This window comes from the organism of the source record quoted next, unplaced genomic scaffold, assembly GCF_019419815.1.
Source record: "Pyrus x bretschneideri cultivar Hongxiangsu unplaced genomic scaffold, Pyrus_bretschneideri_v1 Contig23, whole genome shotgun sequence".
In the NCBI taxonomy this organism is placed as follows: domain Eukaryota; kingdom Viridiplantae; phylum Streptophyta; class Magnoliopsida; order Rosales; family Rosaceae; genus Pyrus; species Pyrus x bretschneideri.
In genome coordinates, this window is record NW_025999535.1 from 4,979,518 (window position 1) to 4,994,563 (window position 15,046).

The 15,046-nt window shown below is 38.5% G+C and overlaps 2 protein-coding genes across 2 annotated transcripts; both read left to right on the forward strand.

Annotated features, from left to right (window-relative positions):
- Positions 1-5,584: 5,584 nt before the first annotated feature.
- Positions 5,585-6,517, forward strand: LOC125478002 (receptor-like protein 3). The gene has a single exon (XM_048585622.1). The coding sequence runs from the start codon at positions 5,585-5,587 to the stop codon at positions 6,515-6,517; it is 933 nt and encodes a 310-aa protein (XP_048441579.1).
- A 2,716-nt stretch (positions 6,518-9,233) lies between these two features.
- On the forward strand, positions 9,234-10,052 carry LOC103947620 (translation initiation factor IF-1, chloroplastic). Its single transcript, XM_009358543.3, has one exon. The coding sequence runs from the start codon at positions 9,348-9,350 to the stop codon at positions 9,891-9,893; it is 546 nt and encodes a 181-aa protein (XP_009356818.2). The 5' UTR covers positions 9,234-9,347; the 3' UTR covers positions 9,894-10,052.
- Positions 10,053-15,046: the final 4,994 nt, after the last annotated feature.

The following is a 15,046-nucleotide window of genomic DNA, read 5'->3' on the forward strand; positions in this document are numbered from 1 at the left end:
TTTCATAGGAATAACTTACTTCTGTTTCTCTCGTTCGTCATTTAGCCTGCATGTCATTTGAGTGGGGAGGGAAAAGAAGAAGAGAATGTGATAGGTCTGGTAAGTTGTGTGGTACTTGTAGCAATGCCTTTTGGAACCCGATTTTGATCTCATTTTGCCTCTGGAACTTTATATTTGCTTCACTTTGGTGGGATTTCGTATGTCAAAATGTGCTGATGTGTCTAGAGAACACTGTCATTTTGTCCTAATTGTTACTGTTGGACCCTAAGTTGTCAATGAACCAACCAGAAGCTGCCACGTGGTTTTCTAAATAGTGCCAATTAGGACAAATGACAATGTTACCTCGACACATCAGCATATTTGACACCATTTTGACGGAATTGACGGAATTCTTCCAAAGATAGCAAATATTGAGTTCCAAGTGTAAAGCGACGATTTCTTAGTTTCAGAAGACAAAGTGGGATCAAAATCAAGTTCCATGTAACATTGCTAAAAATGAGCCTTGTTGTATAATAGTGATGATTATTGTGACGGTGTTTTGTTTGATGGAGATTGTTTCACACCCCAAATTTTGGACACCCAATGTCCAACACAATTTTGAAAGGCAAAAGGCGTTATTGGCTTGACACACCAAAATAGTCATTATTGGCTCTGTAGTCATCCACTCTTAACGAAAAAAAAAAAAAAAAAAAAGCAAGCAATTAAAGTGCACTATGAGATCCCAAGAATTTATTACCAAATAAGAGAATTATTTGAAAACTATTTATCGAAAAGATCTTTATATGAAGATGGTAGGAATTATTATGAGGTCGTGACATTTTTTAAAATACATTTCAGAGTTCATACCTACGCACATATATATAGAGAGAGATTAGAAAATAAAAGAAAGTAGAAGAAATATATGGTGTTAGGAGCGATCAGGAAGCTTCCTCAAGTACGTGGAACTTAACTATTTCGGTAGTGACGTGGATGAGTATGTGAAGCTTAGCTATGCCGGTAGTGACGTGGATCTTTATTTTATCTTTGGAATCTAGGTAGGGGAAATACAGCAAACCTTTACGGAAATTGATTTTATTAAAATTTGTGAAGTGTTATAATATTCTTGATCTTTTTGGTTGATTAATGTGGTTGGATATTAATTGGCTAATTGCTTTAGTTAAATGTTTACTTGTTATTGGTCATGGAATTATTGCTGAAATGTTATTCGTTGAGAATATACTGTGATACATGTGAAAGATAAAATGATGTTATTTGTGCATCATTCATGTTGATGTGGTTGGAATTTCAATGTTTAGATTGGAAGTATGGAAATGAGGGTAGTTGGAAATGATCTTTTGTGTAGTTGAATCTATTTATTGTGAAACTAGTTCTAGGCAAGCCCTGGTGTGCACATTAGAATAAGATCGACGAGAATTGTCGATGTGGGTGATTTGAGTTGGAGATTAATGAATTAGATAAGATGACTAGCAAAAGGGGTTTATGAACTTGGGATATCATATGGGGGTTAGTTTCTATAATAAAACATTCGAACCATCTTTGCAGGGGTAAAATGCATGGTATGGGACGTGCAGGTCCACGTGTTTTATTATATAAATTAATGAGGGTAGCTGAAGAGGTTGCATTGCATTCATGCATTGTTGTCATTTATGATTATATATTTGGCTATATGATTTCATGACACTTAATTTAATATTGTCAATTTACTGTGATAAGGTTATGTCCCTACTGAGCTATTGAAGCTCATCCCTCTATTGTTATGTAGGTTTACGAACTAGACATTTAAGAGGGTAGGCAGGATGAGATCAAAGTAGAGAAAGTTTATTCATTTATTTACTGTAGGTTGTAAAGAATTCTTGATTTATTTAAGAATCATGAATTATTTTAATAAGAGGAGTTCATTTTCCAACATGTGTCAATTTTCTTTTATTTATTGAGCTTTTAACTCACGTTTCGGATTTGGGTTCGAGTTTTTATTACCGACCCCGGATCCGGGGCGTGACAGTACGAAGACGGTTTGGTCCCTCAATTCCAACTTTAATCAATGTTGCCCTTAAAATTGAACTCCCTTCTCATTTTGGTCCCTAATGTACACGAACAATTGACGTACGAATAGAGGCACAAAAGTGAGTGGAGGGGGGTTGCACCTACATGATCCAGCCGCAGAGACCACCACTCGCCGGAATCCATGAAAGTAGAATTGTGGATACTAGTTTTAGACAATCATCGCGAGCATCAATTTTGTCCGAAGCTAAAAGAGAAGTGTCACTCGCCACTTAGTACTACGGTCTAGTAGTATTTTTCTTTACTTGTAAGTGAGAGGTCTTAGGTTTGATTCTTACCAAAAGCAAATTTGAACTAATTATTGCTAGCCCATTGTGAGGATAAGCCAATCCCCTCCCTTTTAGTGTAGATAATATCAGTTGTTCAGAAAAAAAAGAAAAAATAAAGAGTGTCACTTTTTCGTAGGATGTAGTGAACCATACGGTTGGGTTTGATTATTATTTATAAGTAATTAAATTGAATGGAAGTCCAATTTCGACTTATCACAATGATAATTTGGGATAGTGTTTTAGCTGTGGACTCGAATCTAAATTTAGTCCTAATTAACCCTAATTAATAATTGGTTCGGTTGAATCCAGCATCCTAATTAAATATACTATCTGATTCTTGGTGACTGGATTTGTAACTGCATATGGATGACGTTTTGCAGTTGGAATTCAAAGAAATGTAAATTATGGAAGTGGCTATCAAGTTTTTCAATTATCTCCGTCACTTGAGCTAACCTCAAAAAGTTTACAAGACTAGATTTTCCAAGTCAATGAAGACTAATCTCAACAAGTTTTCTTTTTCTAATTGATTAGAAAAATGAGTTACGAATTCAGAATCTCCTTCATTATAAAGAAAAGAAGTATCATTAGACAAGCTCGTACATAATTTTTGCTTTATTATTCTTTTATCGTGTTCCTTAATCCGCTATGACCGTTGATTTTTTCGAGCGAAGGTTGACGTTGACTGAGTGAAATAAAGATTTTGTCTGCTTATCAAGTCCTGCCTTTTAATTGGTCCCTCCCTTCCAATTAAAAGCTAAATGGCAACATCGTCTTATCGTCATGACTCATGAGACCGACTTGGTAGTCTTGTAATGCTAGATTTTCCAAGTCAGTGAAGACTATTCACAATTGATTGGATAAAAAATGATAAACAAAATGATTGAATAAGAAATGATAAACATAACTAAATGTAAAAGCACAATTTTGATCGTACATTGATATGGTTATGGTCATCATTTTTTATTATTCTTTTTATGACAAGTGTTTTGTATGCTAGAATGTTATAACCAACTGCATAAAGAGGATATGAGTCGGAAAGTTAAAGATATGTTTGGATGAGGAACTTTTGAATTTCACGCGATTTAAGATAATGAGGAAGAAATAGATCACAAAAAAATTAAAGAGGAAGATTTAGAAATGCACCGCATGAACATTGCAATGGTTTGTGAAAGAAATTTGTAAATGACACATTCCAAATAGTCATATGCAAATTTCTCTTACATGCAATTATAACGCTCATGTAAATGCATTTCTAATCCTTCTTATCTGACTTTTTATGACCCATTTCTTCGTCACTTTGTCTAAGCTTCTTGGTATTTGGGTTTCCTTTGTTAAATGGTTTCAGGAATTAGCGTGACACCTCAACGTTGATCCAGATTTTTGCAGGAAAAATTACGAAGGGAAGAACTTCGGGCAACTAAAATTACTGAAATCCAAAAGCCAGTTGATCTCGCCTTAGTAAGGAGAGCTACTATGCCGAGCACTCAATTTTAAGCATTGCCTTCAAACGTTACGCCGGTTTGGTTTTGGACGGTTTTTTGCTGCCTCAAATTGGGCTCAACATGTTCTGCAAATCAAGGAAAATGATCTATCCAGTTCGTTCTACGTTGGAACAACTTTTGTTCGAGCACAGCCACATGCATACGATCTTTACAGGGCTCACAACTCTGTTCGTCGCCAACTCAACGAGTCATACCTGTATGCAAGTCCTGCAGTAGATTTTGACTCCACTGCTTGGGACGTGATTATTCCTTTTGGGGGTCTGCTGTTTGCTGGCGTCATTTTCTTGCAGCAGAAGTTTGGGGTCGTTGCATTCTCCCCCCAAAGTTGAGAGAGTTGGGTGATAGGAGAACGTCCCAACTGTTACTGAAGCGTATTTTAATCTCTCTCTTGTTATTTGAGGATGTAATAAGTTTTGCTTTTTTTATTTTTATCTTTTATTTTTATTTATTTTTTTCTGTTTGTAACGTGCACTTTCATTTTTCTTTTCTATAAGACAAGAAAACAATATTTGCTTCATCACGAGAGTGAAAAAGGTGCGTGACGGAGACGGAGTTAATGCAAATATGTCTCGAGGACACAATGAAACCTAGTACTCGATGTATTTTCGATCATCTTTCTGCACTGATAGACAATTCCCCTAGATTCTGAGAAGATTTAATAAAAAACTTGAGTTGGCATAGAAACTTTCTAGAGATTTTCGAATAGAAAATAAAAAGAAAACCTAGTTAGGACAGTGTAAAAAAGGAGGACAAAGAGAGAAGCACAAGTACAAAAATAAATTTTGAATGCGAGACATCTGCAGAATTGTTGCAGAACCAACAACATTTCACAAAGTTATTTGCATCTCTTCTAAGCGATATTCTAATCTACTTTAGTTAATGAACATATATAAATTTGGGTTAAAAGTAATGAGCACATTGACCTAATCAACTGACTTGACTCATACGGTGTTGTTTGCCAATTATCATAGTTTGGCTGTTTGCAATGCGATTATAATGAATTGTATTTACACGAGTCAAATTTAAAACGTCCTACTTATAAGTAACAAGAAATATCAGTGACAAAACAACTTTTTACCCTTTAGTTTTGTTTAGTTGTTTTCATGTGCGGCCCCCTCTCAATTCCATGACCTACTAACGTCTTTGCTTTTTGATTTCTTTCATGCCGTGCAAATTCTCTTCAAACGTATATTGGGGTTTGGATAATTCAAAGCTAAAAAATGAAAATAATAATAATTAAAAAAAAACAACCAATTATAATAAATTGGTATTGCTTGTATATATGCAGACCTCCTCCTCTTCCTCTTCTTAAGCGATATCTAAGTTAAAACAATGGCTCATGGCTTCATCCTCCTCTTTTTATTCTCTTGCATTATATCTACAAGAAATATTCATGCATGCAACCAAGCTGAACACACCTTATTTCTGGCCTTAGCTCACACTCTATCTTCTCTTTCCGTAAATTGGAGTAGTTCTGTTGATTGTTGTCATTGGAATGGCATCACTTGTAATCAAGAGGGTTGGGTCACCCATTTGCTCTTACCCTCCAAAGGGCTCAAAGGAGGTATATTTGTCTCATCACTTGGGAATCTCACACATCTCACCCACTTGAACCTTCCGCACAATTCACTTTATGGCACACTTGAAACTAAATTTTTCGCGTCCTTGAAATGCCTCGAGATCCTTGATTTGAGCTATAACCTTCTTTCTGGAGAGATATCATTTTCTCTACCACCCAAAAATATTTAGACAATGGATTTGTCAAGCAATCACTTTCATGGTCCAATTCCATCTTCTTTCTTCCAACAAGCTTGGAATTTGACTAGTTTCAATGTCAGCAACAACACCTTCTCTGGGCATATCCCATCATCTGTCTGTCTCCGATTGCATCCTTCCATAAGAGTATTGGATTTTTCCTCCAATGAATTTAGTGGCAACATTTCCCCTGGGTTCGGTGGGTGTTTCAAACTACAGATTCTTCGTGCCGGTCACAATAATTTGTCAAAATCACTTCCAAAAGATATCTATAATGCTACCAAACTTGAGGAACTTTCTTTACCTCTCAATTCACTAAATGGAGCCATTAGTGAAAGAATCGCCAACCTCGCCCACCTGACAATCCTTGACCTCAACTCAAATCATTTGAATGGTGTGCTCCCTCTCAATTTTGGGAAGCTATTCAAGTTAAAATTCATGAATTTTGATTTTAACAGCTTACAAGGTAATATGCCCCCATCTTTGATGAATTGCACAAACCTTGTAGAACTACATTTGGAATCCAATTATTTGGAAGGCGACCTCACCAAGCTTAATTTCTCCAAACTCAGTCGCCTTAGTAAACTTGACCTATCTTGGAATAACTTCACTGGTATCTTTCCAATAAGCCTTTACTCATGCAGGTCCCTAAAAGCAATTCGGTTGAGTGAAAATCCTTATCTAGAAGGACAAACACAACCTGAGATTCTTTTGTTGAAATCCTTGTCCTTTCTTTCGCTTGTTTATGTACGGCTGACCAATATCACAGTGGCAATGAAGATATTAATGTGTTGCAAAAGTCTTCATACACTCCTCCTTACCGGTTCATTTGATCGCGAGACAATGCCAACTGTTGATGACATGATTGATTTTCATGGATTTCAGAATCTCCGTGTCTTGAGTTTGGCTGGTTGTGGGCTCAATGGTTAGATACCTGGGTGGTTATCAAACCTACAGAATCTCGAGGTGTTGGATCTGGGTTATAATCAAATCACAGGTACAATTCCAAGTTGGTTGGGGACTCTTCCAAAACTCTTTTATGTGAATCTAGCATACAACCAAATTTCAGGTGAATTTTCAAAACAACTTTGTAGATTACCAATGCTAATGATGAATGCTTCTCAAGCAGACAATTATGAATTTGAAATTCCTCTCTTTGGTGTCGTAAGAAAAAATCGAATTTTTATGCCACGTAGACTGGCTAACTTTCCGGGAACAATACACATAACGTCCAATAACATTAGTGATATTATACCTACTGAGATCGGTCAATTGCAGCTTCTTTGCGAGTTGTATCTTGATGACAAGAACTTCTCGGGCGCCATTCAGGAGTGCAAGAAGTGAGAAGCTTGTTTTTGGACAGCAATTAGCATTTCGTATATTTTCCTTTTCCTTTGTCCTCTTATTTTTATCCTTTTAGCATTCACAAATGAGAAAACAAAATGCAGCTTGGGTTTCACTGTCCTGGGTTTTATTTGTTCTAGTTGTCTATGAAAACCGAGTCATCAGCTAGCTTTGTTCTCTTCGTATTGTCACGACAACGACTGTGATACATAATCCGTATTTGCAGTAATACAGACTATGGAAAGTACATAAAACAATCGAAACATTGCAATACTTTCACATTGAATTTCTTTTTGCTCTTCTTCTTGTTCATCTTTCTCCCAATATACATGAAGAAACACCAGTCTTCTGCTACCGTATCTTGAAGATGTGGTACTCATTGCCAAAACTTCTCATGTTCTTCTCTGTTTTTGCCGTATTTTCTTTGCCCTCCGTTTCATCGTCTTTCCACCACATTCTGATTACTTCTATAATCCAGTTTCATTGCCTTCTCCACCTTACAATCACATATCTTATTCTGATCATTGTGATTCAAATGTTCCCCGGGCAACGCCAAGTGGATATGTAGGTTCTCAAATTCTCAAGAGCCATACAGGTTACTACACCGGTGGAAGTGGAATTCTTAGTCAAAGATCATCATTCAGCCTTATCACGAGCCCGAAAATTCAATTGAGTTCACCCCCTCGAGTGTTCAAACAACTTATGTACCAGGCTTGTTCATGATTGAAGGAAGTCTTCGATTTCAAAGAAGCAGTTTGTTTGACTATGTGGGAAATGTCTCAAAAAGTCTTCGACCTAGTTCGGTAAGCTTTGAACTAAGTGGGTTCTGGTCAGAATCTTCTGGGAAGATTTGCATGGATGGATTAGGTTCTAATTACTTGGGACATGGTCGTGGGCTTTATTATCCCGCTGTTCTTAAGCTTTATAATGTCATGAATTCCACCAGTGTTACTAGTTTGATTACTGGAACCTTAGAGAGCTCGATGAGTTCTGAGAGCAATCCAAAGTATTTTGGACCCGTCTCAATTTGATGATTCCTCGTATAAATTACGAGTACTCTTTGGTGTCAAATAAATCTGGTAACAGTTGTTCTGGTGGAAGAAATATTCACCCAATTTCTTTGCCAATAGCGAAAGTTTGTTCAGTACTTTCAACAGTAAGAAGACATTGAATTGGAGATCAAATATTCTAGCCATTGCCTTTCTGCAAAGAACTGCACTCCATTTGCTGGTTCTGATTTGCCTCGCATTTTGCCGTTGAAGGCTATTGAGTGTTCGGAGAACACACAACTTATGAGAGTTCAAGTGGAATTGGGAGACATTAGCAATCCCTGGTATCGGAGGCCCTTTAATCCCAATACAGTTGAATATCAGAGTATGCAACGAACAATCAGCTAGGTGTTGTTGCTTGTCGAATCTTGAAAATTTGAAATGGTGTTATCTCTCCTCACTAGACTTTTTAATTTTGGTCACAATTCTTCTGCATTGAAAGATTTTTTGAGCTACAAGCCCTCGAGCGGAGAATAAATGATCTTAACTCCTTGTAGTGCTTTGTTACTTTTTATCAAAACAGACTTAATACGTCCAAAGTTGTGCATTACTAATTACATTTTTAAACCCTCCACGTTTTAAGTGATTTTCAAAATGGATCGTGGGGTTTTAATTTCTCACAAAATTTTGATATCGTACCAATTTATGTCTTCTATTCATTTTTCTTTCTTCTTGTTGGTTTGGATGTCTCTCATTTATTTGACAATATGACAACTCCGTAAAACTAATGATGTAGTAAATATGTGACCCGTTTCTAAGCTGCGCCAAGACCACAACGTGCGATTTGTTGAGGAGAAACTCTATTATGACTAGTTTTTTTCCATGTAGTGCTAACTGAAAAATGATTCACATGTGTGTTATGTTATCAATTTAAGTAAGGACCAAATAGTCAAACATGCAAAAGGCATAAATTGAGACGTGTATGCTTTCATGCATGAGGCATTTCATCAAACAGTTTCACCCTAAATCTCCTTGAAAGCAAATCTCAAGTTTAGTGGAAGAAACGTACGAATAGTACTAGGGAGACCAAATTTCTAAATCAAATTTTGTAAATCAAATGATGTGGATGTTGATGATTGGATTTATTACTTAAATGTTGATTAACGTGTTTATTTTCTATTAATGATATTATTTTCTTTACAAATTTGATCTTCCTAACATTATCTGAAACAAAATGTTATTGCCAAGGTGGTCAGCAAGATCAGCATATGGGACCCAAAATTATGAATTACATATTTACGCTCGTAAACAATATTTACTCAATACAATCCTCAAAAAGCCCGAAGCCAATCCCTTTACCTCCTCCCCTTCTCTGTCTCCACCCACATAACAGACACCAAAAGAGAACACCACCACCACCAAAAGCCATGTTAACCTCGCCATCATCCTCCCTCCGCCACCCAATCCTCCACCACACTCCCCCTCCCCACTCCAAAACCCTAACCCTCACCCTCACCCCATCAACTCTCAATTTCCAACCAGTCCAAAAACCCCAGTTCCATCTCCACATCAACATCAACAGCAGCAGGCACTGTCCGGTCGGAAACCACCTCCTCTTCAGCACCAGACGGTTTTCGAACGTTGTCGCCGCGAGCAAATCGCCGGGAGTGGACGAACAGAAGTTCAGCCAAGAAGGGATGGTGACGGAGTCACTCCCCAACGGTATGTTTCGAATTCGATTAGACAACGGGGACACCATTATCGGCTACATTTCTGGGAAAATCCGAAAGAAATTCATTCGAATTTTGATCGGCGACAGAGTTAAGGTTGAAGTCAGTCGGTACGACACCACGAGAGGTCGTATTGTTTTCAGATATAAACAGGATGACGACTCAAGCAAAAGAAAGATGAAGAACTCCGAAAAGAAAAATCAATCCAGGAAGGATCCTATGGACTCTTCCTCCCTAAACTAATTTATTTGATTTTTTTTTCCTTTTTCTTTTTATTTTTTATTTTTTATAATTTTTGTTGCAAGCGACACTGAAACATTTGTGTTAAGCAATGTGAACGTTTAGAAATTGTGTTGTGTTATGTAATTTGAGGTTGGTCAGTGAAATCTGTGATTCGGATTCCCTGTTTTGTATTAGTTAACAATTGTCGTTAATGAATTTTGAGCTAATAACCTTTTTCAACAAAAGGAGAGAACGAACGTCATTAGACTAAATGATTATTGCCATATGATCATATTTTAAAGAATAAAGTTTGATTTCGGAAGAAAAAGAATAGCTAATTTTATGGTAAAACACATTAGCAACAAAAAGAAATAGATATATCACTTTTTATCCCCAAAAAAAAAAAAAAACACCAAAAAGAATTACATGCTTAATGTCATTAGAGTTTATGATAGTTTTAGACAATTGTTATTATTACTAAAAATTAGTCATTACACCTCTCACTCCCGTAATATGACTCTATATGAAGTTTTTTCGAGTACAAATCATGTTCTACATTACATTAAGAAGAGGGAGAAGAGTTTAAACCCGAAACACATTAAGTTGAAAAGAAAGTCTCAAGCAGCAAGACAATCTTGTGACTCTACGAAATTATGTCAACACTTCCATTGTCCACATTAGGATCCTCTTCGGATCCATTCCTTGGGGATCCTTGGGATTAAATCATCTTAGTGTTTATGTAAAATGTGCGGCTGAGATGAGTCTTCCTCTCAACTTTATCGCTCTCTCTTTCTCTTCAACATTCTTGCCTTCTTCGTCGGTGGCAATCGAGATTTTCTATCAGCCTTCTAGTCAATATTCTTCCACTGCTGAGAACTCTCTCCCTCACGCTGCATCTTTATGGTGAACACGACCATGGATTTGTTATGAAGCTTCAACTTCACCTTTTTCTTAGTCCACCCAAATCCACCATTTTCAGAGTCCTCTGCTTACAAATCCAAGTGGCAAACGCCACACCCCCTAAAGTCAAGATTCAACAGCAAGAGGGGGGGAGGTATATCTATGATTGAGAACATAACCAAATAATTAGAAATTTTATTTCTCCAAAAACTCCTGAGTTCCGCTCCAATGGAGACTAAATCGAGAGTTTCGACTGGATGGCTAAGGTTGCGCTTTCGAGTGAGTTGTGGAAATTTTTATGGGACGTGGATTTGGTCCTTTGATGCTGATAGAGAATCTCGATCACCTGCCAGAGAGAAGGCAAGAATGTTACGGTCCTGCGGAGAGAGAATGGGGAGAAAGTTGAAAGGTAGAGTAATCTCAACCGCACGATTTTACGTGAACGGCTAAAATTATTTGATCCCTAGGATCCCCATGAAAAGGATCTGGTGAGGATCTCTTCTAATCCTTTTATTGGAAGAAGCATGGGTGCTATTACAGACAGCATGGCAAGCATGTGCTGTTACAGACAGCACACAGCAAGACAGCTTGGAAGAAGCATGGGTGCTATTACAGACAGCACGGCAAGCATGTGCTGTTACAGACAGCAAGACAGCACACAGCAAGACAGCAAGGGTGTGCATGTGATTGCTGACTCATGGACAGCAGGGAGGTTGCTGGATGTGTGTTGTTGCATCCGAAGCTTTCTTCCAATTGTGTATAAGTATGCCGTCCCATAAGGCTTTCTTATGATGAAATATATTACAATTCAAATCAGAAAAATTCAATATGGTATCAGAGCAGGAAAAATAACCTGCTTCTGCATCATCTTATCCATATTGTTCGCATTCGTGCCGAAAGAATTAACAAGATCGGCGAAGAACCGGAGAAAAATGGGGAGAGAGCTGCCATGCACGACAGCTCCGACTGACCCAATTACCATCAGAACGTAATCCAACCCATCAGCGAATATGAAGAGTTCCTTGAACTGAACTGCAGGTAAAGACTCCGGCTTTTCTCCACCGTCGCCGCCGCCGGTGGAGTCCTTTTTGGGCTCGGAGCTCTCCATTCTGTCTGCCCGTTCGGGTTGAAAATCCTCAGACTCTTTCACCCATCAGCCGAGCTCACCAAAACGCGCCGTTTCAAGCTCGTCCCTCTCTCGGATCCTCACCAACCTCAAAACTCCAAGCTCCTTATCGACCCGGAGCCTCTCCTGCTCTTTGTTCTGGCAATTCCGAACGTCGCTGATGAAAAAAGAGAGGCCTCGCATGCCTGACAACGCCATGGCTGCTTAGATCCAGCCCTAGCGATACGTGCACAGAGAAAGAGCCACCACTCCTGAGCTCCCCCAAACCCCACCGAGATTCTTCTGGGTCCTGAGTTGGATCTAAGGAGCAGCAGAAATTGAACACTGTTGGGGAAGATCAGCAGCTTCTCCAATTGCAAAATCGGAAAAATGGGTTTGATCTGAATTGCATAAGCTGGTTTTCTAGAGAGAGAAGGAAGGTGGACTGAGAGGAAATTTCAGAAAAGCCCTAATATTCTGTCTGCCCTTTGGGGAGTTGATGTTGTTGCCTTCTGGGGAGTTGATGTTGTTGCCTTCTGGGGAGTTGATGTTGTTGCCGTTGGGTTTGATGGGTTTGCTGGTGGATTGTTTTTAAAAGGATCGACAGCATCAGACAGCAGCTCAAGACCTTGCATTTCGGACCATCTCCACTGCTCAATCGTCTTCATATGGCGGAAGAGAATTCTTATTCGTTTGGAGATTCCCAGATACCTTCCTCCTCAACCGTGTCTGAGGTGGATGTCAATCCAAATCAAAGATTAAGCTCGGTCTTGTTAAATGAGTTTAATTACTTACCTTGGTCGAGAGCAGTGAGTCTTGCCTTAGGTGGAAGGTCCAAGCTAGGGTTCATAAATGGAAGCATCAAAGTTCCTGATGTTTCTTCACCAACTTATGAAATCTGGCTTTGCAAGGATCAGCTAGTTATGTCATGGCTCCTAAATTCCATGGAACGTAAACTAGCTGAAATATTCAGTTATTCTGAATCATCATTCAAACTATGGGAGACAGTCAAGGAGATGTATGGCAGTCAGAACAATGTTGCACGTGTGTTTCAATTGAAGAAGAACATTTCCAACATACAACAAGAAGGAAAGCCCTTTGTTCAACTTCTAGGCAGCATGAAGAGCATGTGGAATGAGCTGGAAATGTATCGGCCTCACACAACTGAGGCGTCTTTACTACTGAAAAGGGCAGAAGAAGACAAGATATTCCAACTCTTGTCAAGTCTCGATCCAGGATACGAAGACCTACGAAGCCACATGCTTATGAACCCCGAACTACCTTCCTTCACCAGCGTATGTGCAACAATCCAACGTGAAGAAGTACGAAGGAAAGTCATGAACACTGGCACAAAGACCAGTGTAACTGAAGCAAGGGCTTATCTAGCCAACGAAAGAAAATACAAAGTGAAGAATCCACACTTAAAGTGCCAACACTGCAACTATACTGGTCACGTTAAGGAGACATGCTGGATTTTACATCCAGAATTAAAGCCAGAGTTCATGAAGGATAACAAGGGCTCACAAAGACTGAACCGTGCACCACATAGAGCCAACAATGCAACTACCTCAACCTCTCATAGGTCTGATGCACTCAAGAGCTTTACTGCAAATCCAGCTGCACTCATAAATGAGTTTGCAGTGTATCTTCAAAGCTAGAAAGAAAGGATTAAGAGTGACCAAACGGTCGGCTTTGAAGATGGAAATTCAATAGCTTTGCTAGGCAAGTTTGCTGGATTTCTGACAGAAACACAACACATGGCCCAAGATGACATGCAAGGTATCATGACTGCTTTTAAAACTGCTCTTAATGTAAATATGATGCATGATTTGTGGATTGTTGATTCGGGTGCCACATATCATATGACCAACCATGTTTCTAAGTTTCACAAGTTTGAAAAATTTTCAAAACCGTCTCAAGTCTCAACTGCCAATGGTGAGAGTTCTAAGGTTTTAGGGAAGAGAAATATCAACTTAATATCGGACAAATTGAGTCAGTAGCCTTATTTGTTCCTTCTTTTCCATTTCAACTTCTATCTGTGGGAAAAATCACCAATACCTTAAATTGTTTGGCCATTTTCTCTCCTCACAATGTCATTTTTCAGGATTGCCTCACCAAGAAGACGATTGGTGAAGGGTTTTACCTAGATGGCCTCTATTACATATCAAAAAACAGTCCCAGAGGATTTCAAGCCAAGTCCAGTCCATCCCAAGATAGTCAATTGTGGCATCAACGTTTAGCTCATCCTTCCCAACCTGTTTTGTCTTCCTTGTTTCCAAACTTAGGTAATGATTTAATTTCGTGTGAAACATGTCATTTGTCTAAAGCCACCAGATTGTCTTTTACCTCATCCTTATCTAGGACTAGTAAAGTTTTCGAACTAGTTCACTCAGATGTATAGGGACCAACGTTTGAATCTTTTGATGGTTATAAGTATTATGTAACTTTTGTCGATGATTTCTCTAGAGCCACATGGTTGTACCTTTTAAAGTCTAAGAGTGAAGTGATTGAAGTTTTTAAGGATTTTCACAATCTTGTTAAGAACCATTTTTCCTCTCAAATTCAAACCTTAAAATCTGACAATGGCACCGAATATATGTCCCATATCATGTCATTATATTTGAGCAAGCATGGTATCATGCATCAAACAAGTTGTGTCGGCACACCTCAACAAAATGGTGTAGCTGAAAGGAAAAATCGTGACATTCTGGAAAAAACGAGAGCATTAATGTTACAAATGAACGTACCAAAGAGATTTTGGTCACAAGGAGTCATGGCGGCTGTGTACACCATCAATAGACTTCCTAGCCGAGTCTTGGGGTTTAAATCTCCACTTGAAGTCATGAAAGGAAGAAAAATCGACCTTTCACATCTTAGAGTCTTTGGCTGTGTCTGTTTTGTTCATATACAGTCACACCATCGAGATAAGTTGGACCCTAGAGCTCTCAAATGTATTTTTCTTGGTTATTCATCAACACAAAAAGGATATAAGTGCTATGATCCTCAACTAAGAAAAATAATTGTATCTAAAGATGTACGATTCCATGAAGCTAACCCTTTTTTCAGCAAATCACATGAAGTCACAAGTCAGGGGGAGTGCATCTTAGACCTAATTCCTCTACCAAGAATCTGTACTTCTACACCTCCCATTGAAGTCAATAATGAAGGT

What these genes read in the sequence shown, in the direction of transcription:
- LOC125478002 (XM_048585622.1), top strand. Translation starts at nt 5,585, where the DNA reads ATGGATTTGTCAAGCAATCACTTTCATGGTCCAATTCCATCTTCTTTC.
- LOC103947620 (XM_009358543.3), top strand. Translation starts at nt 9,348, where the DNA reads ATGTTAACCTCGCCATCATCCTCCCTCCGCCACCCAATCCTCCACCAC.